The 26,939-nt window shown below is 44.1% G+C and overlaps 1 protein-coding gene across 1 annotated transcript; it reads right to left on the minus strand.

Moving 5' to 3' along the window:
• Window positions 1-2,153: 2,153 nt before the first annotated feature.
• LOC8050421 (nose resistant to fluoxetine protein 6) lies at window positions 2,154-26,215 on the minus strand. Its single transcript, XM_042292757.1, has 7 exons — window positions 26,158-26,215; window positions 25,973-26,066; window positions 15,970-16,135; window positions 12,452-12,534; window positions 10,634-10,756; window positions 3,166-3,286; window positions 2,154-2,399 (listed from the first exon to the last, which is right to left on the minus strand). The coding sequence occupies exons 1-7, from the start codon at window positions 26,213-26,215 to the stop codon at window positions 2,154-2,156; spliced, it is 891 nt and encodes a 296-aa protein (XP_042148691.1).
• Window positions 26,216-26,939: the final 724 nt, after the last annotated feature.

Raw genomic sequence — 26,939 nt, forward strand, 5'->3', positions numbered from 1 at the left:
TAGCAGATTACCGGAGTGCGGCACTTTGCGATCATATTCGCTGTTTGTGTGTGAACGCGCATATGACCCAACGATTCTGAGTATTACCTTAGAGCGGCTAACCGCAACCCACGACCTGCAGCGGAAATAGCACCCCCCCCCCCCCCCCGGTAGCCGCCATCTTGCCTGTTTGCCACATTAGGGATCACGTGACATCAAGATGGCTGCGACAAGAGGTGGGCTAGATCAGATTGGCCAGATCACGGTCAGAAAAATCCGAGTTACTCGTGCGGATTATGTCACGTGACGAGACAGATGGAGCAACCGGACGCGGGTAGGTTTTCGAACCTTTAACCTATAGTGAGATCAAGTAAATTTTGGAACACGCCTTGCTGACTGTGATCTGGCCCGACCTCTGGGCCCAGCCTTCTTCACGTCATGCGATCACTAGTGCGGCAAATGGGCAAGACAGTGGCAACCGGAAAAAAAAGGGGGGGGGGGGGGGAGCCATTTTGGGCCGCTGGTGTACCTCTCTAAGGCTACTCAAGCTCGTTGATCTGGCCAGGTATGGGAATATCTTCCTTAGAATGGTTTGTTCTGGAATTTTAGTGGGCTGAAACAATCGCGTAATGGAGAACAAGCTATAGTTTTGTGTTATTTGTATCAGCGTGTGTAACCCTGTTTCTCTTTTTTTCTAAGGGGGGGGGGGGGGGGAGGCAATTTAGAAGACTTTAACGGGTATTAATGCATGAGGTAAGAACATCCAATACTTTCTTGAATACTCTTTGAAAAAAAATATAATATCAAGTAAATAAAAATAATTTAAAAATATATTTTTTGTTTTGTTTTTTAAACATTTCTTGACTTTACCAAGCTTTTTTTTATTTTTTTTATTTGACAGGTTGATGACTCTCGTGCATTTTAATGTAGCTGTTTGCCCTGAAATGACCAACATAATGTGACATATTTTTCAAGTTGCAGAGAAAGAAAAAATCAAGCCCGCTTAATTTACAGTTAAGATATTTATCTGAGCTTAATAACTTTTCTTCGCAACAATCTATTAACGTTGTAATCTTGTCAAAGACCTTGAAATTATTCCTGGAGTAACCTTTACAATGTAAACGTAATCTCAAAACACTGTAACGTACCAGAAAATATTCGTCTCCATTAACGTACGTCCTCATTCGTATCTGTCTGAGACCGTAAATCAGGACATGCACCAGGTAGATGGAGAACGCCAGACGGGAAAGTGGAAAGAAGAACGTCCACCCGAAGAACTTGTTTATCAGCCCTGAACGAAAGAGAAAAAAGACATGAAAAGGAATCACCACGAAATGACAATCACCAGAAACGTTTGCGGTAGATAATTTTATAGATAACGATTAACGAGCATGGAACAGGAATCTAGCAGCTCCGTTATTTTACATAAATTATTCTCTCACTTCAAAATGTAGGTCTTTTTTTGTACTCCTGACCTTGAAGACAATTTGCATGTTATGTCTAAAGTTTGAACGCGATAGGCAGACCTGCATAGTACGCTTTTCCGCAATGGCCGAACTATTTGCAACGGAACTGCATACAGTCCAGAAAAAAAAAAAAAAAAGGGGGGGGGGGGTTTGTTGGCTGGCTTAATTGCAGAACACAATAAAACGAATCACGGCGTAGAATAGAAGGATCCTAGTTCTGAGCTACGTTATTCACTGTGATTCTTCTATTTATTCCCGTGTTGCGCGTTGTCTCGTCTTCTGCACGAAAGCAAACTCATGCACATACCTGGCTTAGTAGAGAGAACATTTGGTCTGATAACGTGCACTGCACGTGTTTTAAATAACACATAATTTATGTCATACTGAGATACATCGTCTTGATTATATTGAAACGCGTATGCATAGTCAATTTAAAAAAAAAAAAAGAACGGGCTAAGGTTTTGAATGATTTGATACTATATGACGTTCGGCTGCGCATTTGTTATTTTAATTCAGAGTGGGGACGCTCTGGTGGGTGACAGCTAATCTAAGAGTCACAGGCCCTGGCTCAGTACGGTCAAGGTTGTTGCTTTATAATTCATTCTTGGGCGTTCTTTTCGGCGAATGCTCTAAGCTCGAAGGCTACGGAGCCATACCAAGAAGGGACTAGTCACACGTTGCGTTTCTCATTGATTGCAGCATTTTTGCTTAACAGTATGCGAGACTTCCGCATTTACTGAGGAAGCGAAGTAAGTTGACAAACAAACCTCCACGCCCGGTTGCACATGCGTAAAAGGGCCAAACGAACACGAGCGACCACAGGTGCCGATGAAAACCGGCGTACAGTGCGCTCACGACGACGCCCGGGAGGTGACCATTGTTCCAGTCATAGGTCACAAACATGACGAAGCAAGCCAGACCAAACGACGTGACCCACAAAGCGGCTTGCAGGATCTGTGAAAATAAGATCGTTTTGATTATTAACAGTTTTTATAACTAATTAAGGGGTTAACGTGCTGCTTTATTTTATGGGCGAGCTCGGGATTTCTACACAGTGATTTATAATAAGAGCCTTATCGGGTGAGATAATTATGTGAGGCACTAATGCCATAACCTCGTTGGATACGCAGCAATAACAACATGCTCCGGACTCGCCACGTCCCGCGTTTCCAAGGCTATGAGAAACTATGCGGAGCGCAAGTTCGTCTGCTTCTTGAACAAGGGTTGCGGTGACGTCAGAACGCCAAGCTCCGATTGGCTCGGTTAAAAGGATAGTGAGTGGACTTCAATGGCTAGCTGCCCATGAGGTCTATCCACTATCCTTCCGATTCAGCAAATCGTAGCTCGTTGTTAAGATGTCACCGTAACCCCTGCTCACGAAGCAGACGAACTTGTGTTCCGTATTGGACCTGTGCGGAAATAAAGACTTTTGTTGGTGCTGAAGGCCCGTTGCTGTCTCCAAGAATTTTGGAAGTGATCATCTGGCGAATTTTTTGGCCTCAAATTAAAACGAAGCCACTGCGTCTGCGGGCAAGCACGAGACGTGTGCGAACGCCAAACCGTTTGGGTGCTGTAAGACAGAAAACGTTCACGTGAAAGCAAATCGCGCGTAGAGGCCATAACGAGGTTTATAGCGGCTCCAACTCAGGCCTGAAAGTTCGCACTCGGTCCGTTGCTATAGCAGCTATGCCGCTTGTGTTGCTGTTGCAGTATTTCTTACCGGGTGCAATGACACGTTTTTATGCTGGGCGGAGATATAGCCGCACAAGACTCCAGTGAGGTAAGAGCTGACCTGTGGGAAGGGCCGCAGGTACGTGTACGTCATCGTCCGCGCCAACTTTCTGTAAAGTGTGAGAGCAAAAGTTAGTGATCGCTGTCCTACAGAGCCGTACCTACGGTGAGACCGTAGGTAATGCTTGGTACCTTCGGTTTCACCGGAAATACCGTCCCTCCCCCCCCCCCCCCCTTTCCTTCTAACCTTTCCACCGCGCGCTCCCCATTTGGCAACTCCAACGCTATACTTACAATATACGTTCGGACTATTTGGATAATCTAGAATTCGGACGGCATAAACCTTGGAGAACCCAAACGTGCTTTATTTCTAGACTGAATGTCCAAAACCAAACTTCTTCGATACTCTAGCTTGCACGTGACGTCTCTTGCAGCAGAGTAACCCCGTTGAAAGCAATGCCCGGGTCGAAATTCAGTTCATCGCACAAGCTGCCATAAAACAGATAGAAAGCAGAACTTCTCTATGATGTATTGCCGAGGCTTGTGGACGACGCTACCGCGGCGGTGAAGTGTGGGAGCGGTGAGCGTTGATGAGAGTCACCCTGGTCGCGTCTGCTTTCTACCGACTACCCTGCCGCTACCACGAAGTTTAGATAATCAGGAGCCTTGGAGCACCGAGATTCGGCGGTCGCTTTTTTGCATGGTTTACTGTATGCATTTTACTCTTTAGTGACGCGTCAGCACAGTGCTTCCGTGAGTCACCGACGCAGGAATTTTGAGCCCGTTTTACTCTGGAAACGAGCCCCGTGTACACCTTTAAGGTACGGCCTTGCTTCAAGTTCCTATGTTTAGTTATTCATGAAGATAGATGGTTGAAAAATTAACTCAATTGTATACGAACTTTATGTTTCGGGTATTAGAAACTCACAGCTATGCTTACAAGGCAACATGTGTTCATCGCGAAAATGACGTGTACAATGAAAAAATGAGAAAGTTATTTTCACCGTTGATGTAGTTTGAAAGCGGTCCCGGTGTAGGGATAACCATGATGAATGTGAAACTTACCTAGCTCGTATGTGTCTTTACCGCTGCAAATGTTTTATGTGCGTTAGTTTGTTAAGAAAAAATTACCGAGAAAAAAAAACTTTACGATAAGGAAAGAGGGACATTTAAGACAAACAGACAAGACAGGGTTTCAAAAGCCTTTCAAAAGCCTTCGAAAGCCTGTCTTGTCTGTTTGTCTTCAATGTCCCTCTTTCCTTATCGTAAATTAATAACCAACACGCTTAACCATCTACAAAAAAAAAAAAAGGAACTATCAACAGATTCTTGTATTTAAGGAATGCACCAAACGTTTTCGCAACTGCTGTTAAGCAATGATTTTCATAGTTTGGTAATAAAAGAAATTAAAGACGCGTATCAACGAAATGTATATTTGAAAACAAATATTTTGAAACCAAGTCAACCTAATATATATAATAAATACACAGCCACTGCACCCAATAGGAGTGAGTGGACGAAAACGTCTGGTGGATTTCAAGCTATCCGAAAGCGCCTCTTAGTGTTAGCTCCGCTTGTACACGCAAGAATTTATAAAAAAAAATGGAGATATATACCAAATTCACATCTAACAAGAACATTCGGCATAATACAAACTAAATATAAGTCACAACTTCACTCTGAAACACAACTGTTGTGATGTTGAAGGTTAAATATTTCCTCGTTTGCTCTCCGGACTTAAATAAAAAGAATTCCAATCTATCCTTATATATTATTTTGATAATTAATTGTCAAACCCTCCTTTTATACCGAATGTATTAAAAACAAGGTTGAGTGTTTTTTGTGTTTGTTTTTTCAATTTAAAAACACGCATTTTTGAACGCTCACTCTGCCCAACGTAGGGCATATTTTGAAACCAAGTCAACCTAATATATATAATAAATACACAGCTACTGCACCCAATAGGAGTGAGTGGACGAAAACGTCTGGTGGATTTCAAGCTATCCGTCATGTTTGTGACCTACGACCAGATGCCAAAGTTTCGGAGCTGGCCTTTAATTAATATGTAGGTTAAAAGTGAAACTCTGCATATCCGTTAATTATCCCCGAATCAGCGGAGGATATATGCAGCCAACTGGAGGATACGGATAAAAATGAGTAAGATTTAGCGGATGGCGGATCGAATTGGGATGCATGCGTATCGGCAGAAGATATCCGCGGGTCCGGATTTACATTCTTGCCGAGGTGTCTCATGAACGTGTGTAACTGTCGACTATAGAGTAAAGGAGTGAGTCGTACTAGTACATCGACAAATGTTTTGCGGTAGGAAATTACTCTTTTAGAAAAAAAAGGGTACTGATTGGGGAGAAAATTAATATAACACCAAGTAGGACCAAATTTTCTCATTAGATCACTCTGTAAAATTCTATCTCACCAAAAATTCTCTCCCAAGAAAAGTATAAAAACAATGCAGGGGCATCAATCGTTTCGGAAAAGCGTTTTTTGTTTTGCAGGGAAAGAGCGGAAAATGTTCTTCGGCCAAATAAACCTTAAACGTAGAAGCTACACGAAAAAGAGAAGCAGCCTCCTTCTCCCCTTCGAATTGTCCGGATGTGGTTCGAATGCGTATACCAAGTGTGCAGATGCGGACCGAATGCGCCAATGATGATTTAGGAACATAGCGGATGCGGTTCGGTTGCGGATAGAAAGACTGCGGATGCGGACCGAATGCTGATGATCAAACTGTTATCGGAACCGGGCTCTTGTTATAAGCCATTTTTGGAAATGTTCAATGAGAAAATGATGCTCAGAAGCGCACAAAGACATGGCGATAAATGGCGTTTGCTGCTGGGAAAGAACACGCGATGAGTCGCACGAACATGCGATTCATTCACACTTTGGCGGTAGCGCTTGACGTTCGAACCCAAGCTGCCTGAACTCTTCGTACTTGTCGCAAGTTAGTTTATTTTTGTGCACTTTTTCAGCATTTCGCCGCTGCTGCCAAAGAGTTTGCTAGAAGTACTTATTTGTCGTATTTTAGTTTTGTTTTGACGTAAACAGCATGAACCTTTGCAATGCATGTTATGAAGAGCTACACGGGGAGGAGTGTCCCTTGTCGTGCTGCGAATGCGAACAATTTTTTCATTTGGGTGTGTGCTCGAAAATCCTGGCATCTGTGTTCAAAAAAAGAGAAAGAGTTAAAAACGAGCTGGAAATGCTCGGAGTGTACAGCAGCAAGGACAAGGTCAGAGAGCAAGACCGTAAAACAAAGAACAGAGCACAGCATGTCAATCTTGCTCGCTGAAATGAACCGAAAACTTGTCTGTTTTCTGTCACTGTAAACAGGAGTAGAAAGCATTGAGCATTCAGTTCAGATGCCCTCTGACCAGTACGACGAAGTCTTGAAGCCCCTAAATGTCCAATGGAAAGATATTAATGGCCTAAAAAATCGAGTTGACCAAATTGAAAGGGCAGGGATGGAGCATGAAGTGCAGGAGCTGAAATCGCAGCTAAACGATCTCGAGTGGCGCATCCAAAGGCAGAACCTCGAGATTCACGTTGTGTGTGAGACGGAAAGGGAGTACCTTTTGAGCGTCGTAAACGATGTGGTGGCGAAACTTGGTGTCGATGAGCTAAAATCAGAAGTCTTGGCGGTGCACAGATTACCTGCTAAGCCAGGAAATACGAAAGGTATTATAGTGCGCCTTGCTTGGCAAGAAGCCAGAGAGCCCTGGTTGAGCAAAAAGCGGGCTTTGAAAAGTTCTTGTGGCACTGGTCACCTGTACATTGCCGAGAACATGACGAGGCAAGGAAGGAATCTGCTTTGGCAGGTGAAGTAGTGGGCAAGAGCGAAACATTTTCAGTTCGTCTGGTACAGGAACGGAAAAGTGTTTGTTCGATAGAGGGGGGGGGGGGGGGGGGGAACGTAGGCCCACGTAATCTCCTGCGAAGATGACTTACGCGTACTAGGACGTTAGGTTCCCTTATCGGGTGAATATTTCTTAGTGTTTCGTTTTCACAATAAGCCTTGCACCCATTGACTTCGAAAACTTTGCTGCTTTAAAGCAACCTCTTGGTTTATGGTTTTTTGACCTAAACGCTCGGTCTCTGAAATCTAAAGTTGAGGACCTCGGTATACTTTTTCACTGTCTTGGTTTTTCTTTTGGTGTCATTATGCTGTCAGATACTTGGTATAAAGATGACTCGAATGTTTTTAGTCTGCCACAGTGCAGGCATTACTCGCTTTGCCGTGAAGAGAAGAGAGGGGGGGGGGGGTGTCTTTGCTTATACAAAATGCTTTAGAGTGTGAACTGATATCTGAATTTACCCAAGTTACTGTAGATTATGAGCTGTTGTGTGTACGTCACAGGGAATATCTTTTCGCCGTTGTGTATCACCCACCATCCGGAAATGTATCCAAGTTTATTGATTTCTTCGATATCTTTTGTAACTTTACAACAGTGAACCGCTATGTCCTTCTTCTCGGTGGTGATTACAATATTAACATGCTTGCAAACACAACAGCGCGACAGGTCTTCATGCAGGCGATTGATATAAATGGTTTTGACTATATTGAAACGCAAGCAACGAGAGTCACTGGCTCCACGTCAACTTTAATTGATTTTTTTGTCACTAATTCTGATGTATCCTCTATAATAGCTGACGTTATTAGCGTTGATATCAGCGACCATCTACCAATATTTCTGTTGATTAACAAGCCTCGTGCTGTAGAAAAAAAACCGTTACAAAGAACTTTCGAAGTGCGAAATGTTACTGATGTCACAATGGAGGTGTTTAGAGATGCTTTACTGGCTGTAAATTGGGAAACAGTTTAATTGAAATTAAATGCCAGTAGTGCATATGAATCCTTTTTTAGGAACATTTAAAGAGCAGCACACTGATAGGTTTCCGTATAGAACCGTAAAACTGTGTAAACAATCGCGCAAGCCGTGCATGATGAAAGAGTTGTTGCACAAAGTGCATAAGAAAGCCGGCAGGTACCAGCGCGTTTTAAATACAAGGGACTCCGAAGACCTAAGACCCTTCAAAAGGTATCGTAACCAACTAACTGGTTTTTTAAAGGGATGCTGAACCGAAATCTGGATTCCCCAAAACACGCGGGAAAAGCGTGCAACGGGATGCTACAAACACCAAAACATCACTCATACAGCGATATCTCCGAACGGATGACCGTATTTTTCAAAAAAAGGGGCGCATTTGGCAGGAATGTTGACGTCATGTTTCTCCGAGAAGGAGAGGGAACGCCTCGCGTCTTCTCCGCCTCGCGCTTGAGGGAGCGAAGCGAAGAGAGGAGGAAACTAGGTATCTTGACGGTCACGCGCCTCGTCGGCCTGGTTCAATCTCGATCTCTTTTTCCAAAATACGGCCGTCCATTTGAGATATCGCCTTACTTGTAGTGTTGTAGGGATCGTATCGTCCCGCCTACATCTCCAGGATTGTTTTTTTGAAATCCAAACTTCGGTTCACCATCCCTTTAAGACGCGTGAAGTCCGCATGCTACACAACCCTCTTTAGAAGAAATGATAATAAAAATTCGCGCATACTCTGAGAAAGGGAAATTAAGGTCTTGCGTCCTCACCACGAGCGTCAAATATTAGATAATATAAACTGCGGAGACGGCCATTTGTCCGGCTGTGCTTTGGCGAATGCAATTAGCAATTATTTTGTTAGCCAATCAAGTGATATAGCTACACCTCCAGATGGGCTTGACGCTAGCAGCTATATGAAACGTAATTTCGAAAACTATTTTTTCATGAGCCCTACTGATGAGAATGAAGTGTTTGGAGTTTTTAGAAACTTAAAAAACTCCAGGAGTCAAGATGTAGACGATCTTAACATCAAAGTGATAAAGCATACTGTTAACGTATATATTTAATCTATCATTTTCTTCTGGTGGTTTTCCTAAAGCAGTGCAGTGTGCTAAAGTTGTCGCTTGTTTAAAGGTGGGGACAGTAATACGTTTAAAAACTACAGACCTATTTCTCTTTTATCTATTTTTTGAAAGGTCTTGAAAAAATGATTAATTAAAGACTTTATATTTACCTAGAAAAATGTTTAATAATTTCTAATAGTCAGCACGGTTTCCGAAAACATCGCTCAACCGAATCAGCACTGTTAGTACAAAAGCAACAAATTATAGAATGTTTTGAGAATAAAGAACTCATCATGGGTGTATATATTGACTCTTCCAAAGCGTTCGATTTAATTAATCACAAAATTTTGTTTATGAAGCTAGAAAATTACGGTATACGTGGAACGGCTCTAGACCTATTTAAGTCAAACCTACAGTACCGTACACAGTCGTTAATAATAATAACTATATTTTAACCATTATAAAAATTAGAGCTGGTGTACCTCAAGGTAGTGTGCTCGGGCCACTCTTGTTTATAATCTTCATAAATGAAATTGAAAATTGCGTACCGCATGGAAACCTTGAGTCTTCTGCTGATGATATTTCTATTTTTATTTTTATTAAAGGCGGCTCAGCAGATGATATAGAAAGGAAAGCAAGAGGAGTTCTTTCAAACATTGACTTGTGGACCAAAGTAAATGGACTAAAAAGGAATTCTTAAAAGGCTAAATAGCGCAGCATGAGGCTACAATGACATGTCATTGGCATACGGAAGTTTTTGAAGTACAGGTCTTCAATTTATTTTAAGTTCTTTTAGCACAGGATTTGTTGAAGGGCTGGATTTCGTGCGAAAGTGTTGCGCTAGGGAGCAACAAAGAACGAACGCCACGCACACGCTAAGACCATAAAAAATACACAGCAGATAGCAGGCAATACATACGAGGCATATAAAATAATACTTAATACGTTTCTTTAGGTCGCTAATATCAAATTTAAACATATAATTCATTGTAATTCGTGAGATTCAACGAGCAGAGCAATGTGAATCGAATCCCGATCCGAGCGAACCGCAAAACGACGCCTTGGCACGTAACCACGAGGAGGAGGCGATCGAGAGTGCAAGCAGCTAGACTAAGTATGACTGACAAGAGCCAGAGGTAGCAGGCGACCCTCGGCGCGCGCAGCCGGCTCCCTAATGACGGCGCGTGACTTCCCACGTGATCCCCAGTTTCATGGCTTCTTAATAAGTTTAAACATCTCTCGATAGTTTGGATGAACCGGGGAACACACGGGTGTGTCGTGCATGCAACGCATCCGAAACTACCCGAAGCTGTCCGAGACCATGCGAGACACAGAAAATATTCGCAATGCACGCGCAACACTCCTTGTTCTCCCCACTATTACAAAAAATGACAAAGATGCCTTTAAATTCTCAACATTCCCTTAAGTAGCTCTCCCCGCCTACTATAATTTCTACATAAACAAGCTAGCAGGACTGCCCCCGCATTTGAGAGGTAGAATGCGTGGACATCCAGGACTTCAAAAACTCTCAAGCAAAACAGAATCAAATGAAGCGTCAACTTACTCTCCGTCGTTAGATCCTGAAGTGAAGCCGTAGAACAAGTCGTGCAAGTAAACTTGCGAGCTTACTAGACAATTTAAGGCTAATGCCACGACCACCGCAGCCAAGCAAGCCGACTTGGGGTACCTGAAAAAGGTTGAAAACCACGTTAGAAAGTCTAATGTGGTACACACAGCTTCGTCGGATGTCATATAAGCCCGAAACGGATCATAAATGCATCGATGCTTGATTTCCCCGAAATTTCAATAATTTGTGAGTCTTGACATTTCGAGCATAGGCTCATTTTTAATAAAATTATTTGGTTTCGGTGTACCATGACAGAGAAAGTTAGTATAAAAATTAACATAACCCAATGCGTGTATTTAGTGACAAGACAAGATCTTTGTTACCCTAACCCTCTACAAATCATTAAGACCTTTTTCAAAGAAGACCACACAAAAAAGGCAGATACTGAAACATTTCTGTATGATCCCCCAATATCAGCCAGAATTTAGGGCGATAAATTTTCTGACAAGCAAAAAGCATGCCAAGTAAGGACTAGGCACGGCCGACCCACCATAACCAGAATTTAAAACGTTTGATTCCGCAAAAGTACCACGCAAAGTTTAATAACGTACCGATAGAAGATTTTAGAAATGCAAGAGATTTTCAAGAATGTTTAATTAGGAAAGTATATCCTTTCCTGACAGACGTCACTCATCTCCATGTATTCCTGGGCTCTGTTCGCTGCTATTAAAAAAAAGGAAAATCGCATTGAACTCTTGATTTAAATAATGGTAGCTTGTAAAACTCTCGTGAACGTAGTACAATTAAACCTCGATCGCTATGCCCTAAGATATTTTTATTTTTTACTGGAGCTCACAATGCTTTATACCAAAAGCCCCTACTCCCAGAGAACTGCCCGGGTGATCGCACATGCGTCCTGGCTTACCCATGACAAGGCATGACCGCGCAACCGGTTTGGCTACCATGGCAACATAAGCAAATTAATGTACTACACTAGCATCTTGTACGTAGCATCGCAATAATATATAAGTATTTTTCACCATGAATCGAACCTATAATTTGTCGCTCTGCTGCCCGACGTCCGACCACTCTTCCTGCGTGCGCCGGCAAAGGTGTCTGCACCGCTCCTCCTACTCTCACGAAATGCCGATATTCTCCACAATGCATTGTGATATTTGACAGGAGTGTGACGGCAATTGATGAACAATATGTTATTTTTCTCTTTCCGACTCCCTAATACATTCTACAGTCAATTATACTGTCTTAAATATTGTATTTAATTCAATATATTCGACTTTGTAGATTATGATTGCTGCCAATTTTCTAGACTGGCTTATAAAGCGACACAAAGCTCTTTCTGGACAAAACGTTTTTTTTTTGTTTTTTTTTATACAATTTAGCTGTAAGCATTTTCCCCCAACGTTGTCTGTGAAGGTGACATATTTGGGAATTGTAATGGAACTTAGGATATAAACGTATTGTTCTAGAGAGGCCGTATCTTTTGTGCCAGAAACATGTGCCCCGGCTAAAATTAGTGCTTGCAGTACACAAGGTTTCAAAGCAAGTGCCTTCTTTCTTCGTAACTATTGAGGAATAACACGACATAATTATATTATGTATATATATTGTACCACATGGGTAAAAGAAGCTATCCAAAACCTATTGGATTGAGCAATAATTGTTACGTTCCTTCGACCACTAATATAGTTCTTCCTATGCTTATGGCAGCCCTGAATGGAGTTGTGTAGCCAAGACGCTACATTGTTCCAACAATGCATTTGCGTTCATCCTATGAAAAAATAAACCTATACTTACCTCAAAAGCATCAACCCCAGTGGGAAGGCGACAAACACGAAGATCTGAAGATCTACGCTGAGGTACCATAAATGTAACAAGCACTGAAAAAGATCATCATTGGCTAGTTTAATGCAGTGGTTGAGTTTTAACTGTACAGGTATTTTTTTCCAGCTTTCCCTGGAACTTCTTTGGAATTCTTCATCGTATTTGAATTAAAACTTTTTTCGCAATTTTCGTAGCATTCCAGTTGCTCAAACTGAAGGCACTGTGTCAATTTCAATGCAGCTGGAGGTTGTAGAGCAGCACTACGACAATCGCTATTTCAAAAACTATTAAGCCTCGCTTTATCTGTCTATATTTATGAGGCACCAAAACAAACTGGTTCCTTTCGCGTGGTTGTGCCGCCATTATTCTTCTCCTCCGACAAAAAATACGGATATTTTTATTGAATAATTATAAAGAGAACACGCTTTGAAACTCTTATTTATGCTATTTTAAAATTCCGCGCTTCTTTCTCAAATTAACTTTATGATATTCGAACATTCCCCCGAAAATTGTTAATGTGGCCATATAATTATCAATCTTATATTAAAACAAATAACAAACAGAATTATCGTGTATAATATGCGCCTATGAGGATACTTTTTGAAAGTGCCCAGCGAACTATCATGCACAGCTTTCATGACGGCCGACTACACCGATTATTGCTGAGTAATCTAATATACAATACAGGTGTCGTCCGCTCCTTCTGTCTGCCAAAAATACTATGCTGAGACTAATTTCCGACGCCCAAACTTTACCCTGAACCACTTTCGTGAATTTTTATTTCTGATTTTAGTAACTCATGCCTACATTGAATAAGTATAATAGGATAAAAGTAGCAATCAAACGCATCAAACGCACGTTGCCCGTGCTGTTTCAAAAGGGCTTGGCGCCTGAAACACAGTGAAGCAATCTGCATAAGCTAGAATACTGCTTCTTGCTAGTACCGGACTCCCAACTCGTCTTTAGGCTGCTTTTTCCATTTTTATATATGTGTTTATGTGGAAGTGAGATTTTCGCACAATACTCACCATGTCTTTCATCGTCATTACACTCTAGAAACTATCACGCTGAACCTCACGCTAACTGCAAGTTTCAAGCGTGGAACCGCCGTCAATACGACGGGAATGACGTTTTAAGCACCACGTGATCAAGAATAAGCGTTTGTTTTCTTTGTCCAAGCTTTAGAGGAGCCCGAGAACTCCCGCTCGGCCTCTTTTTCCGGACGGGATCAAGAACGTTATCAATAATAACCCTGAGACGAAGGAAAAATAAAAAAACGTTAGCGTGACGACCGCAAAACACACGCTTAGATTTTCGGAAACACTCGCGCGCCTCCTTTCCTCGTCACGCTAATATATATCCGAATGGATCGACCCACCCGAAGATGTACTTGCGCGTGCTTTTTTGTTGATTTTTTGTTGATGTGAGCTTTGTTTCTGGAAGCACAGAGGGCGCCTGGTACTCTTTTTTTTTTTTTGGCGGGAAAGGCGAGAAAGCCGTTGCGTTGTTTGCGTGGCTCGTCGGCTCGGTCAGTCAGTTCCCGACACGCTTTGTTTGTGGATGGACCAGCTTGACTTTGATTGCGACTGGCGAGGCTTAGCGGAAGACGGCGTATACGATTCCGGGCACAGTGTGCCATGTTTGCAGCACCAGTTAGACGTGCGTGGAGTGCCGCGGGTGCGCTGCAAACACAACGAGTGCAAGTGTCCCGAATTTCTGCGCGAGACGGAGCTGATTGCCATCCAAGGAAAGGGCTTTCCATTTGGCTGGTGTCTTTACTGCGGCCATTCGCCAGCTATCCATCGACGACTACAATATTTGGGTAAGAACCCTGTTTTCATTTGGTTTATTTGTACAAACAAAATAGTTTTTAATAAAGAGTTTAGCCCCCAAGCTGAAATGTGTTTGCCTTTTTCTATTTAGTTCGTTTTGGACTGTTCCTTTCGGTAACCGACGCCTTCCGAGATCTCTCTCTCGTTGGGTTTTAGACACTAAGGATAAATTTGCTCAAATTTTCACACAAGTTCCACAGTTATGAACGGCGCGCAGCTAATTCGCGTAATGTACCAGGCGTACTAGGTATCTACGCGATGCATCGGAGCAATTTCTTTTGATTCACAACTACCATTCGTATATGTACGTAATTATACATGAAGCAGCACGTCGGGCTTTCTTGAACTACTCACTTCGCCTGGTGAAGTCCCTAGAAATATTTAGTAGAGTGATTTTGAGCTCCGATAACCATATCAGGTAACTATATGATCCATGGGCGCCCTTTTGTTTATACGCTTATTATCGCGTGCGTTTTCTTCACGCTTTGACGATGACGCCTTCTAGGCGTGTGAAAGGCGCGTCATGGTTGAAACCTCTGGCCGCGGGCATTGAGCTTTCTCGCATTTAGTATATCGTCCCAAAAACTAAGATTATTGGGACGATATACTAAATGCGAGAAAGCCCCATGCTCACAGCCAGAGGTTTCCATTGCGAAGCGCATTTCACACGTATAGAAGGCGTCATTATATCAGCGTGGAGAAAACACACACCGTAATAAGTGTGTAAACAGAAGAGCCCCCTCACGCCTGCCAAGCGTTAATCCATAGCACAGTTCACGCTTCGGGAGCGTGAATTCTAAGCGTTGAAAAACACCACGCTTAGAACAAGTGTGCAAAAAATCGCTTTGCGTCACGCTTGCTCTGCGTGACCATTTTTAGAGTGTACAATCGTTTCATTGTATTCGCTCATGACTCTAGTCAAACGTGAAGTGCACCATCGTTGTTAGGTACTCGTTCAGAAACTGAGAGAGGTGAGAAGACGAAAGAGCGCAGTGACGTCAGAACGCCGAGATCTTGATGGAATGATTATAGTGTGTAAACCTAAAGCAAGCTGCCTTTCTCTCTCTTGCACTCGTCGAACGCATTCGAATGCAAAAGCCAAACGCCGAACGCCGGCGTTCCGCGTTCAAACGCGTTCGACGAGCGCAGTGGAGACAAAGGCAGCTAGCTTTAGGTCTACCCACTATAATCATTCCAACCAGAGCTCGACGTTTTGACGTCACTGCGCTCTCTCCTCTCTTTCTCTCCTTCGGTTTCTACCCGCATAGCCATCGATATTACGACAATGGCAGGGTGTGTCCTCCGACCGCCCAGCGTTCACGACGGGCGCCGTCGCCTCCCGCCGTGCTTTGACTGTGCGTACACACTCGAAGCACACGAGATGCCAGAGTGCGATCGAAGGCAGAATGCTTGCGCTAAGGCGGGACATATGAAACTCCTGCCTGCCGTTCTCGTTTAGTCAGTCAGTATACAGCAACGCGCGGTTCTGACTTCACGCCGCTAGGGAGACGCTTGGTGTAAGCACCGCGCATGCGCAGAACGCTTCACCTCGCGTGAATTTGGTTGTACGTATACGCGGCGCCCAAACCTCGTGTTGGCAAATACTGAGTTTTTTTGTGAACAAGGTGTTTGTCTCCGAGAGGTTCGAAATGTTCGTACCATTTCTCCGTCCGGGTTGAAGTTGTTGGTGTGTACCAGAACGGTCCACCAGTTCCTGACACAGCCGTTGATCATTAGCATGTAGGTGTCTTCGTCGGCGGGGCCAGATCCCAAGAGAGGCAGGATGAACACTGCCAATATGAGAACCGCCGCAGGAATTGTTAGGCTGTAAAAGAAATCAAGACAGTAGTTGAAGGATTCCTTAGGAGTAGCCCATAGTCGCCGGAGTCAGGGCTTGGGCGAGGTGCGACTCCGCGTTTGACAGGAGCCATTGTCATGGTATATAGCAGTGAATATGTTCCGACTGCCTCCTCCTTCCGAACGATTATGAAGGCTGAATCCCTCGGAAAAGTTTAGACCCATGCCTCTAAAAGTGACACGTTTAGAAACAGATTTTTCGTTTTCTTTTTGTGTGCGGAGAATCAACTACTAGAATTATCTGCCCTCCGACTGTGTGCACGCTCCAAATAATAACTTTTTTTTAATCTTCTCCTAGAAAATAGATGTGACCCTCTCCTACTTGAAGACAAAAAAAAAGAGAGAAAAAACCCCGTAGTGATTTTTGTTTTAATTAATGAAAAGGCAAGAAATTGAGGGAGCCCAAAAGCCTGAATAGAAAGCACCTGAAATACAGAGTAAGCTGCATCACAGAAAATATGTTTGTTTATTCTTACATAAAAAAGAACAGCTATGTGCTGTCTGCGTGTCGCTGCCCTTATTCCTTTTTAATGCTTTAGCATTAGAACGCTCTTTTCACAAAAACCCGCCGGTGTCAGTTCGTGCTTCCGTTTGTCAGCGCCGTGCACGACGTCGCGTGAAGAGTGGAGTAGTGAGGGGGTATCGTGTCGATGGTCAGCGGGTAGGCGGCGGAAAGAGAGGGAGAGGGCGACGCTTGCTGACATCAGCGCTTCGGACCAATATGAGCGTCGCACAGCTGTTGCGGAGTCAGAGACGAGCAGGAGCCGCGTCGTTTCGGAATGCGGCCCAGCTCAATGGCCGCTCCGGCGATGGATGTGGTTCTTTCCACGAGAGATGTGGCTGACCGTATCCAACAGCGACGACGGAAGAAAACCGAGGCCACGCGTCGGAGACGTCAGGCCAAAGCAGAAGAGCGTAAGCGTCGTTTGGCTGCTGCCGTAGAGGCAAGATAACGGAAGCGTGCAGCGGAAGGCACAGAAGAAAAGCATTAATAAATGACAGGAAAGCGATGAAAAACGAATGGCAAGAGGTCCTAAAGGAATGGAAGGGGGTGAGAAGGGGGTGAAAAAAACCAATGCTAACAAAGTGTTGAACTGGGCGAGTCGGTAAAAGTTCGACATGGTGGGTGTAATAACTTCAAAAAACGAGGACGAAGAAAGGAACAGACTCGACAGGACAACAGCTGTACTCGCAACTGAAATGTTTTATTTGAAAAGAAAAAGGAAACACATAGGTCAGCGCCAGCTAACAGTGTGTAATCAAACAATACGCCACACACAAGGCACGTGTCATCAAAACAGGTTCACTAGACTAAACTTATGCCAGTCATGGTCTGGCGCAAAAAAGGACAGCTCCTTATCACATAAGGCAAGCGACAGCTCACTCACACAGCTTTCGCCGAGGCACAAAATATAAAAAGCCTCAATAATTTCGCTAGTGACCCTCTCTCTATGCCTCCCTTCAACCGTCACCTCGTCAAAGCCCGGCTGACACGTGCAGTCTCTGCAATGCAAAGGGAGGAGTTCCCCAACCGTGGCCCTCAGCGAGTAAGCATGTTCCCGGACCCTATCTTTAAGGCACATCCCTGTCTGGCCTATGTAGAATTTACCACATGACAGGGATATCTTGTACACTACACTCGAGATACAAGACACGAAAGGTTTTGCGTATTTTTTGTACACTTCGCGTTTAATCAATTTTCGGCTCTGGCGCCCACCCTTGAGCAAATCTGGCTCATTTTTTGGGGGGCCGAGAACACTACTGGTACTTCATACCGGCCTCCAACTTGTTTAGGGTTGTGGGAGACACGGTTGATGTAGGGGACCACCACCTTTCGCTTTTTGTGTACGTCGGCCATCACCCTTCTATCCCTTTTGTCTTCTTCGGAAGGGCATTTGCCACCTCTGTTAGGAGCGCTGATGGGTACCCCGACGCCCTCAGTCTCTTAATCTGCGCTAAGAAACTGTCGGTCATCATGTGAACGCATGACTTCCCGAGAGCAGAGCCGAGACAGGAAACTGCTATGCCCCTCTTCACCAGCTTGGAGTGGGACGATCAGTAGTCTAAAATCGCCTTCCTCGACCGCGGACCGAAGGACCAGCATACCTGTGTGTCCTTGAGACACAGCGCCAGATCCAGAAACTGGAGAACCTTATCTTTTGGTTCTTCAAACGTAAACCTAAGTCCCCCACCACCCACACCGAACGCACGTAAGGCATTAGCCCGCGTTGCCTCTCCATCCACATTGGACGATTTTCTGGTGGTGTTTGACAGTGTGGATGGAGAGGCAACGCGCGCTAATGTCTTACGTGCTTCCGGTAAGTCGACTCACCGGTTTCGCTGTTCATTCAACGGTAAATGTCCTTAGTTAAAAAAGATGTTTCCGTGTTTTTTCTATTTTTTGAGAAGTTATATGAATAAAGGGAAACGTTTCCCCTTCTGCCTCGGACGCAGTCTAATCCTATTCTCCCAAAACCACTAGTTGACGTATTTCCGGTCATCACTCTCAAGACGTATTGTTCCCAAACACCCGAAAAGCCCAAGTTATTGCGCATTGTCACACAAGGGGGCTAAACTTGTGCTAGGCTGAAGCGTCGCCAGTTGAGGAAAGGGACGGCGTGAGCTTCCTAAAATGTGTACTTTCCCAATGAACGCGTGGCGATATCTGTTCGTAGGTTTATTCCCGAATAAACTTCTAAGGAAAGGAAGCGAGGCATACCGCGAGTGGCATCTGCTTTGCTGGGTTCTCGCTTTTTGTCAACTACAAAAAAACATATTTCCTGCGAAGGATACGCACGAAAGGTTCTGGGTCCTTGGCAAGGCATTTGGGATTAACAATTCATTCCGGTCGTTATAGTCGGTTACAAGTCAAGAAGGTAGAAGAAGCTCCTCCCACAAGTGTGATGCGCGCGTGTCAAATCTCTCCGCAGTCGAAAGAAGAGTTCACTTGAAACGCTCCTTGTTCCGCTTCAATGGATTCCCACTTGTCTACGATCCCACTTTTTAAGAAAGCGACCTTTGTATTCATCGGAGAGTGAACCGAGCCCTGAAAGCAGCCTTTGTATCCATCGGGGGGGAAGCTAATCCTCGAAAGTCGTATTTGTTTCCGTCGGTGGGGGAGAACTCTAATCTCCCTCTCGTGGCTTCTACAATGCTAAGTCAAAGTCGAAAGATAAAGCAAATATGTACAGAAAGGCAAGACCGCCCTCGCGCCTTGTCCGCGACGTCACGGAAACGGTGGGACGCTATTGGATGCAAAGGTGGCGGAGGGATATCTGATTCCCTTTGAGGGGCATTTGCCGCTACCTTCTTAACCTGTAACTGACTATAGTTGTTCACAACGGTCGACGCTTACGGTTTGACCTTGCTTGACAAAAGACCAAAAAGGCTGGGGATCTGTTTGTCTTGTCCTCTCAGGTTTTAAAATGTGTTGACTTCACTTGTGATGCGTCTTCGCCTTGTAGGCTTTGAGCCGTTCACCCCTTAGATGAGAGTGCGGTGTAAGCTACGTGGTCGTTGGAACAGTCACGTGTCTATCTTTCGCCACGTAACCACGCTTTCGCTCATACCCAAGTGGAGAGAAAGGGACGGGTCAGGTCATGAAAGGAGGTTGATTGGTTCTGGCGAGCTCGTATTTCCCACCGCACTGTCAGCTTAGGCGTGAATAAAGTATACTATCGTCGTGATGACGTGACGCCGTGAATCTATCTTGCTTGAACTTGGTGAGCTGTGGCCATCCAGCGATGTCTTCACACATAAGCTTTTCTCCTTCGCCTTTCCAGCCAGTTTTTGTACGCCTGTCGAGTTCTTCGTGCGAGGACTGGCGCTCAGATAGCCTTCGTTTATTTGCTCTAACGTCTCTTTCACGACATTTCATTATGCAAAATATTTTTTTTAATCTTTTTCTTAAAGCTGGCAAACGAACTTTCTCATTTGGTGCAAAAGTAATTTCAAAAGCAATGAGTAATTTTCTCGATATTACTGCCTCGAAGTAATTCACTACATTACTGAATTACCAGCCTAGAAAAGTAATGCATTACATTACTGATTACTACGATAAGTAATTTAATTACAGTAATTTTATTACAGTAATGTACTGCCATATCTGGTAAATAGTGTCCCTCTCAACCCATGGGGGTGCGTTTGCAATTTAATGGCGAACGCTGCCGTCGGAAGTTGGTCGCAAGTACGCATGCGCGTCATTTTTGTGCGGTAAGGAGGAAAAAGCAGACGAAAAAAGCGTCTGCGCGCGCCTGAGAGTGGAGACGCTCACAGACGACCATCGCGTTTGTCACCTCCTCGTAGCTCGTATAGCAAACGCGGCCTATTCGCGACTCCAACGACCTATAGGGGGCGCCCCCACCAAACAAACATGGCGGCTGAGTCCAGGTCGCGGCGGCTCGGCCGGGCCGCCTGAACAGGTGGCGCGTTCAATTTAACAGATTTTCTTTTGTTTAATGCCCAATTTTATAGGTATTTGAACTGAGACGGTTAAGTGTAGCCGGTGCAGATAATATTGCAAAGCATAGTTTTGTTTTGCCGGTGTTTTTTTGTTCTTTTCGTGTCAAACTTTCGTTTCGGAGATTTCGTTCAAAACCGAAACTATGGGCTCCGGAGAGACGGTAATATACTAATCAGTTTTGAGCATCTAAGGAAAGCGGCGATGACTATAGAATTGTTCCACAGAGAGTAACTTTACAGCTAACTCGCATGCCTCGACCATGCGACTTATCTGTCCGCGAAATCGAGCTTTTGTGCTGTATCCGCGTTTACAAAACAGCTCCAGTCTGCTCGGCCAACAACACAGGCTGCAGGGAAATTACGAAAATTAAGCAACCGCTTCCTGAGCCAAGGACCATGTTAACCCGCCGGCGCCCCACTAAGCAGCTGATACTCGTATTTCAATTCAGGTTTTAGTAGCAATCGAGAAGTCATTTTGACGAGCGGGTTATGTATTATATTACGTACTATGTCCCACTAAAGCGATATTATTATATTCTTCGGGTTGAAATATGAGCTTAGTTGACTAGCTATAAGGTGAACTGCTGGATAAAAGTATAGTTGACAGAGAGAGAGATACTACCTAAACTCAGCCATATAGTTCTAGCCGGCAGCACGAAGACAAACTGAAGAGAGTCTTCATCGGAAATTCACGCAGAACCTCTCTGCATTGAACTTTGCTTCGAATCCTGAACGGAGAAAATGAGTATTTTTTGTGGCCGGTCAACCTGAGCATTGTAAACGGATATTGATGCTCGCTTTGACGGGGGTATAATATAAATATTGGGGGGCGCAATAGATCAAAATGCCGTGACAGCTTCTAACGTCGCGAAACTCGTCCCCCACCTTTTGAAGACGGATAATTTCCCTCATTAATCGTATGCAGCGAGCAGGTTTTCCCGAATCAAGTAATTGCGAAATCAGCCCAACTCCTTCAGTGTGGTCCAGAGGCTTTTTCGGCGAAAAGCAGCCAAGATGAATAGCCAACGCACAGACCGGCGTGGGTGGCTCAAACTTGAAGCCAACCGAACGCAACCAAACTCAAGAAAAACAGCTATCGAACCTTCCCATTCATTTGACTGCAGCATTGGTGTTTCCTCCAGTATAAGTTACCAAGCAGTCGTCACTTTGAATGTGATTCGAGACAGACAAGAAATCAAAAAGTTTTTCCGTGCTTCCTTCCCATCCAAGAAATCGAAAGCACGCGACCGTGTGCTGTGGAGTAAACGGGCTTTCAAACACGTAATAGAAGAAAACAATCTACTGAGGCTTCGCCACACTAATAATCACTCAGGCAAACTTAAGAAATATTCGGACCTTCGTCAAATTACATCGTTCGCCACCGCGCCGACAACACGTCTCCGCGAAAGCCATCAGAGACGCGGAGGTGCGCGGAGCGACCTGGACGGGCTGGTTCCCGGTTTTCCCGCTTGGCGGCGTCCGTTTTGCTGGAGTCGCGAATAAATCACGTGACCTTTATCGAGCAGTTTTACACGCTTTGTAATACATGCTCTCTACAAAGATGCGCTCCGGCAGGAAACCGAAACCTAGAAACACGTTTAAATTGAGCGTTTTTATTGAACGCCGTAAAAAGCTATAACTGCCGTATATATCTGAAATTAGCTTCTTTGGCCACTTTGTTTTATTCTCTGTAAGCTTTTGATTGGAACCATAGGTTTATTATCACTAATTAAAAATGTAATATATAAATTATTCTAAATTAATTGGATAATTCGTATGTTATTTGCAAACCCCATTATGTGGCTGGCAGCTTGTTCCCGGAAAGTGTTTCTTTCTTTATGAACAACCCTTTTTATGGGGATTCTTGAAAATCTTCGCTGAAACACCCGGTATAATCAGGTCACCGGAAAGCAGTTAAACGACAATATATTTGAAGGACGCCTTGAAAAATCACCCTTCGTACAAACTACTCGGGTTTATGGACCAATCCATAAAATACAAAACTGTGAGCACTTCAACGGAAAGACGGCAAGCTCGCCAAATTCTCGAACATAGCAGCTTACATCCTGCAACTTCGAGCACTGCCGCCACGTACGACTTCATTCTTGTTTCGTGTCACGCTCTCAAATTGCCTACGCTGGAGCTGCGACAAAACTATCGTTTTATCTTGGTTGTTTTAGGTTTCTTCACTACCACCCGTAAAAGACATGACGCTAGAGATGTGTCGGGACGGCCCAACAAACAAAACGAACTATCAAAAAACGATTACGGGATCCCATTTACGTTGGTAACTTACCGCATGTAGCGCCGAACGACTCCGTTGATATAGATTAAGAATTTGTTGTTTCTTATAATCTGTTCTCGTGACGTAGTTGCAACGTACGACAGGGCGAAGCCACTGTAAAAAAATAAAGCAAAGCGTTGTGAAAAAAAAAAAAAAAATCACCATCCCTTAAAAACGGTTCCAGTGACATGCTTCAATTCATTCATTCACTACCATTCAAACCGTACGCAATAGGATGCTTAGTATTGTAACAACACAAATTGGACTGTCTGAAGGAGAAAGGTAACTTATTCGAAAACTGAAAACATGCGGAATAGATCTTGACTAATTCATGTAAGAAATGTCATAGCAAGGTTCACGCAGCTTCTTTGCTCGCGTACTCTACAAGTGGAAGCGCAGGGCTAAACCCTCGATCGTAAAGACAACGTAGAAAGAGTAAAGCTGTATTTGTTTGTCGAAATTAAATCGAAACAAATTATGAAAAGAATAAACAAGAAAAACAATTCACACTTGTTGGTTTGAACTATCAGAAAGGAGCTGTACCGTGTGCCCACGAATCGGAGGGAAGCAATTAAAGTGACCGCACGAAACGGCTTGGTAAATTAACGAGCAATTGCAAACGCTCCCAATATTTGACAATGGCCCTCACTTTAATCTAGGCTTTCTACGTCAGCTTACTGCCCGATCGAGCCAAAATGCAGACAATGTTTTTGAAACACAAACGGCACGCGCTCTTTCGCTGATGTAATGGTCTGGGCATGATTTCTTTTTCACTCCCAATAAAACAGATTAACTGGACACAAAACAAACAAAACCGATGGTTGGTCAAGTGATTTAAGCTACATGCTGTCTGTTTTTGTCGTGTTCGGGCAGTAAGCTGACAGCTGACGCCTGGGTCGCTGACGTTGTCTGTCGGTTGCTGCGCCAGTCAGAGATGGCGTGGATAACACACAAAAGTCGTAAACTAAAAAAAAAAAAAAAATCGATTGTCTTTTTTTTTTGGTTTCCTTTTATTGAAATATTTATTTTTCTTTTTTTTTAATTTTGATACAATGCTTTTATAGCCTTTGGGGATTCCTCTGGAGAATCGTAGCGCGATTTACCACCATCATCATCATTTATTTTCCTTGAGGGACCGTAGGGCATTTAAAGTCTACCCCCGAATTCGTGGGAACGCGGTATAAAACAAAAATACGTTGGCAACAGGAAAATTCTAAGGGAACAGAACGATAAACGATAGTAGTGAGTTTTCATATTGCGTATACGAGCGAACGCAAGCACCGTGTGTTAGCCTTGCGTCTTGCACACTGCGCGTCCGCGGAGCTCAAATCGCGGCCTTGGATTGGCGCATGGGGACTTCGCGCATGCGCAGCGTGGAACACGCAACGTTAACGCAAACGCAGAGCGCTTGCGTTTTCTCGTACACGCAATACTAAAACTGACTATTAATCCCTGGAGGGGGAACAAGGAGAACACATGACAAATACAAATTTCTGAACACAGCTAGATGACTGGTGCGCGACAAAAAGAATCTTCCTTGTCCTGGTATCGAACCAGGGTCCTCTCCTTTTCCAGTGAAGCGCTCTACCAACTGAGCTAACCAGGAATTGGACGTTGGTAGAGTAGAGAGGTTTTATTAACCGCCAACGGTGTAACACCAACAGGGGTGAATGGCCTTCATTTGAACGTGTTTTGAGATTTGTGTTTTTTCTTTGTCCCGCTTGTTCACCATCTGCGGGGAGTATTATCGTTTACTTCTGTACAGCTCAACTGCAGCTTTGAATTCACTGCATTAACATCACAAGAACTCTAGTCGAGTCACACTAAGAACCCTATGATCAGTGAGTGAAAAAAAAAATGTTATTTTGATAAAGCCAAATTACTAAGACGGGGAATGTCCACTTACCGAATAACACTTGCAAAAAAATAAGGTCTAACGCATTAGGAGTCCGGATAAATACCGTATAAAACAGCAACAGAAAGGGAAACGAAACTGTTATTGGGGAGGGGATCGGGGAATGGCTCACCCTAACGGCCACCTCGGGAACTAACGTTGTGTGGCCAAGAAACTCTTCGACTGCAGTCATTAGTGCATTCGCTGCCGTAAAAGACAGCGGCGCAAGGCTCGTGAAAGACAACACGCTTCTTTTCTACTAAACGTATCTAAATAGAAGCAATATAATCCTTCTTGCGGTCAATGTCATAGAAGCGCTCTCGGAAGGCAAAAGAAGCGCATGCGTGGTAGTGACCGATTCAGAGAGTGGGGGGGGGGGAGGGGGGGGGGGGGGGAGCCCTTTCTAAAAATACCTGCGTCCGCCCCGAGCGCGTGTGCCGGCCAGCCGCGTCCTGGATCTTGCGTAGCCGGCATGGCGTTCCTGTCTTTCTAAATTATTCCTCAAGCACGTACATCACTTTTCAGTTACCTCGTCTCTTGCGACAATCATAGACGACATCGGCGAAAGCAAGCGGTTTCTCGTTGCAGCAGTAGACAAGCTCAACTGCAATCATGCCATTGAGCGCAGCGTTGCACCAGATGCGACGGCGGACAGCGTTCGCATCGTCGCGTACGTCCTGCAGTCCTCCGCGCTGCATGTACCCGATTCAAAAGTATGCTTCGAGCGATGCGGTATGCAGCAAGTGCGCACCATATCGCCGCAAACAAATACGCAGCGAGCGCGGAAACTATGCGGCGTACGCTAGGCGAGCGCTGGCATCCGAGTTATGTGCCACACAGCGATTGTTTGCGGTGATGATGATGATGATAATAAAACTGCGCCCCCTATAGTTTGATCTCCTCGCCTATAGCCACTGAGGGCTTAAAAAACGAAAGGAACGGCGAGTCCCGAACATCTTACCATGCCGCAGCCAATGAGATGGCGGCATCAGAAGATACGAACACCGAAGAACCAATCATGAACCAGGAAGTGTGACCATAATAAGCAACCCCTGGGTTTCTTCGGCTGTCAGGGACTGTATACAATACACCACTTGGAATCGCTTCCGCGTAGAACCTGTTTTTTGGTTATTTGCCTGTGTGGCATTTTTACCAAATGCCCTTACCTCATGTAAAAGAAGGTGGTCACGCTTAGAAAGGCATTCTGAACCAATTGGAAAGACGGGTCTTCGGTGAAGTCCGCCATATGGTACAAAGCATCTGAAAGTTACGCCTGGTTAGCCACAGCTCTAATTTAGATAAATATCTTGGCATGAAGTTGCGCCCACGGTAACGAAAGAATGTGACTCACGGTAAAATCCGGGCTGCACCAGAATATACGCGTGGCCGAAGACCACCCAGAACGCCATGATGACCTTGAAACCGGCCATAAATCGAAGGGGTTCGTTTTCTGGTTTAAGTTCAGTGTTTAACAAAAACCGTGTGTTGGTGATGGCCGAGAAGAAAAGCAGAATCTGCATAGGAGCGCCTGTCAAACATAACAACACATACTGCTTGTAAACACACAAGAACATTATAAAAGAGAAGGCAACATTTTGTCAAGAGCTGCAAACATTCGATCCTTTTGTATAATTGGCATTTTTATCCCTAAAAAACTATCTAAAACGGTAGATAAAAAAAAGATGCCACGATAGTACGTTCTCTCGTTATAACTATTGGCATAACTTCTAGGTTTGTAGCGCCTTAAAATTTAATGAGCAAATAGTTAGCAGAACGAAATGTATAGAAAGATACGCAGTGTAAAATGTATATGTTCTCGTCAAGCTAAATCTTGATCATATTTTATCAAAGCATTTGTTACCCAAACCCTAATAATATATTCCCCTTCTAATGATCATCTTTAATCAATCCTGATTAAGAACCCCACACCTCTGGTCAAAACATGACATGTAATTTTGGCAGTAATTCATCATGTTGACCGTCACATCGCAACCCGCCGCTAAAAACTTCCAAATGTATGCTCTTTTTTTTTCTATACGTTCAATTTTGTTTTAGCATACATGCGGCGTGTTCTGCCAACGTTGAACTGAAAGTACTTTGTGAATTCGCTGACCAAGTCAAATCACACAGAAA

This window comes from Ixodes scapularis, unplaced genomic scaffold (genome assembly GCF_016920785.2).
Source record: "Ixodes scapularis isolate PalLabHiFi unplaced genomic scaffold, ASM1692078v2 PGA_scaffold3__209_contigs__length_174095766, whole genome shotgun sequence".
NCBI lineage: Eukaryota > Metazoa > Arthropoda > Arachnida > Ixodida > Ixodidae > Ixodes > Ixodes scapularis.

What these genes read in the sequence shown, in the direction of transcription:
- LOC8050421 (XM_042292757.1), bottom strand. Translation starts at nt 26,215, where the DNA reads ATGGCGTTCTGGGTGGTCTTCGGCCACGCGTATATTCTGGTGCAGCCC. An exon ending in CTGGGGTTGATGCTTTTGAG is followed by an intron (nt 10,757 to 12,451) that starts GTAAGTATAGGT and finishes AACCTTTTTCAG; the next exon opens with GTACCCCAAGTCGGCTTGCT. An exon ending in AAAACGTGTCATTGCACCCG is followed by an intron (nt 2,400 to 3,165) that starts GTAAGAAATACT and finishes TTATTTTCACAG; the next exon opens with ATCCTGCAAGCCGCTTTGTG.